At 50.1% G+C, this 3,222-nt stretch overlaps 1 protein-coding gene across 1 annotated transcript; it reads left to right on the forward strand.

Annotated features, from left to right (window-relative positions):
• Positions 1–387: 387 nt before the first annotated feature.
• LOC102713976 (pathogen-associated molecular patterns-induced protein A70-like) lies at positions 388–1,565 on the forward strand. Its single transcript, XM_006646193.3, is given in 1 exon segment — positions 388–1,565. A coding segment is annotated over 1 exon segment (1,140 nt). The 3' UTR covers positions 1,528–1,565.
• Positions 1,566–3,222: the final 1,657 nt, after the last annotated feature.

The raw sequence follows: 3,222 nt of genomic DNA on the forward strand, positions 1-3,222 counted from the left end.
TTTTGACTGATAAATATATTTATAAGTATAAGAGAAAAGATGAGGTGCAAGAAGAGTATAGGCTTTTTTCTTTTACTGTTGCGGGGAAGAGTATAGTCTAATCTCGTATTCTTGTGGTTTGTTCATGGCACAACTTGAGACTGTTTGCCACAGAAGACAGAAGTAGTAGTTTCTATTTTGGCAGATCTTGAGACTAGCTCGATCAACCACTAAAATACCGTATCTAAAGATATAACGCTAAAGTATTGGATAATGGAGTACTATACTAAAATACTACTACTACACTGTACACACCATTATTTTTGCAGCGCCGTGGCCGGTGCAACCGACGCACGCACGGTGACGCCCCTCCCCCGCTTCGCAATGAATTGATGAGCTCGTGGCCTCATGGGCTTGGGGATCTAGTCCAACCTGTCACGGCGGGTGACTGGGTGGTCGGCCCCCGGCCTCGCGCGCACCAGGAGACCGTCCTCTCTCTCGTACACACGCCGACGCCGTCTCTCCGTCCCCAGCAAAGCAAGCATTCCTCCCATCCAGCACCCGCCTCCGCGCGCCGCGTGCCCTCCGCCTCCCCGTATATCACCCGCACCCCACCACGCCGAGCCAGCCAACGCCACCACTGTCGCATCCTCCTCAACACACACCAAGCTTAGCTTCCCGTGCGCGTCGTCGGTCGTAGACAGAACGTAAAACGTGCGATACGCGCGCGGAATGGACGGCGCCGACGCGTCGACGGCGTGGCCGCTGGGGTGGTCGCTGCTCCGCGGCTACTTCTCCCCGGCGACGCTCTTCCTCCTGCTCAACGTGGTCATCGGCACCATCGCGCTCACCTCCCGCTCCCACCGGCGCCACCACGACGACGACGAGCGGCACAAGGCGCAGCGCCAGCATCAGCATGACCACTACCATGAGCCGCAGCGCCGCTATGATGATCAGTACGCTCCTCCGCCGCCGCTGCCCGCGCCGCTGGCGCGCACGTCGTCGGTCATGGAGCGCCTCCGCTCCTTCGGCCTCTACCGCTTCCGCTCCGGCGACTTCCCTCCCGAGTACAACCTCTCCGCCGCCGCCGCCGCCAACGCCATCTGCGACGAGAGCGAGAAGCAGCAGGCGCAGTACACCCGGAGCCGCTCGGAGCCTGCCGCGAGGCCGCTGCCTCCGGTGGAGCAGAGACGCAAGGAGGAGAAATCTGCCACCGCCAGAGCGAGGACGGCCATCAAGAAGTCGAGCTCGGAGGCGAGGAAGCTGGAGCGCGCCCCGGCGCAGGCACGGCAGGTGGTGGTGCAACGCGCGCCGCCGCCGAGGGCGCCGGCTCGCCCCGTGCAGGCGGCCGCGAAGGAGGAGGCGTCGACCGCGGGGTCGCCGGGGCTCGCGACCGCGAGCAGCGTGGACGCGAGGGCGGACGACTTCATCAACAAGTTCAGGGAGCAGCTGCAGCTGCAGCGGCTCAACTCGCTGCTCAACTATACGGAGATGCTCAACCGCGGCGCGGATGCAAAGAGCAGCTCGGTCGGCGATCCATGCGTTTAGAGTGGTCTCGCCATTGATGAACTGCGGCACTGTATACCTTACGCACGTGCCCATGCATGTACGAATTGTTGTAAGCGACAATTTAGTTTTTGGTGTTTTTCAGTTCATTGCTCTCTCTCTTCAAGTGAAAAATCGAATTTACCCGAGGCGAGTCCTGGCAGGTTATGAAATTGAAGCATCAAAGTCGAAGGCTCACTGAGCATTGGCTATGGAGTTTGAACTCCCAGCCGGAATCTCTTCCGTTGAATGAACAGTGCAAGATCTAGATCAAAGTCTCTCTGAGTTATAAGTATGACAGTAAGGTTCATAATATCGCTGTCTTCTGTCTATAAGGATCCATTGACCTTTCTACGTACGCTTGTGTTACGATCCTTCATCTCACCCACAAATCAACACCAAACACAGAAAGCAATGAACAACGCCCAGCTACAATCAGTCAAGTATTTGGGAATACAAAAGAGCAGTAGTTTAGACTGAGATGAGAAGCAAGGGACCGGGAGATTAGAGAATTAGAGCCCAGATAAGAACAACAACATGAAGTACGGAGGAAAGTGGAATCTTTAAAATTGATCGATGCCTTCATCTATTGATAGGCCGAACTTTCTATCGATCTATAGGCCATCAAGCCCACAGCCCAACCAGCATTTCAAAGGCTAGCACAGTACGTGGAAAAAACAAACGGTAAATTTGGAAAAAAAATAATTTATGAATAAAACTGTTATATACGTATTATTAAAAATCTAAAAGCCATGGTTGAAAAAAATAAGCTTTGGTGAAAAAACCTCAAAATCAACTTGAAATTTAAGGTTAAAAAAATTAATTTTTGGTTTATAAGTATAAGTATAAGCAAAAAGATGAATACGTTGGTGCAGTTTTTTTTTCGGTGGAAAAAACAACCGTACATCTGAAGTACGCCGGGTGGTAAGCTAAAATTCTAGTTTTCAGTTCGTACCAAGAAAAGCATAAGTGTTGAACAAGCTTTAACAACGCAAAGAAATGATTGAAAAGGAACCATCGCGTATGTTCTGAATTCCCGGGGAGCTTTTCAATTTTTTTTCAGACACAGGAAAGTGGAAACGGAGAAAGGCAGACGAATTGAAGCCCACTTGCAGGCTTGCAGCTGCTAATTAACTCTTGCGATTTAGGCCACGATTCTTCTGTTCCGTTCCGTTAATTAGCTTTCCTGTATGAAAAGAATAGCTGAACTGACAGATACGGCAAAACTCTTTTTATTCCTGTACAACCGAGTGATGACTTCATATCTGACGTGGTTGAATGGAAAGTGTTTCCATCCCTCAAGATGCAGTCTAAATAATTATCCAGTTAGAAATTTTTTATATAATAGATTATTATCAGAAAACATATATATATATATATTAGTAATTATAATAAAATGCTAAAAATATGCTACATAAAGTTTCTTAAACTTGACAAAAACATGAACCCAAAATAGACTTTTCCGAATTGAGGAGGCCTAGTTGGCTAATTCGATAGGTCACTTGTCTAAGGAGCGACCCAGTTAGCTCTGGACACGAGAAGTAGAGAGAGATCCATCTTGTTCCAAACTTGCCGTGAGCAGGATCATATTGGCGCGGACAGTCAACTCGATTGGCTAGATGGCCAGATTGGATCGGTGAGCGTTGGTTTAATTCCCATGACCCTAGCAGCCGCAGCCGGAGATGCTGGTCTGGGGCT

The sequence above is a fragment of the Oryza brachyantha genome, chromosome 1 (assembly GCF_000231095.2).
Source record: "Oryza brachyantha chromosome 1, ObraRS2, whole genome shotgun sequence".
Classification (NCBI taxonomy): Eukaryota; Viridiplantae; Streptophyta; class Magnoliopsida; order Poales; family Poaceae; genus Oryza; species Oryza brachyantha.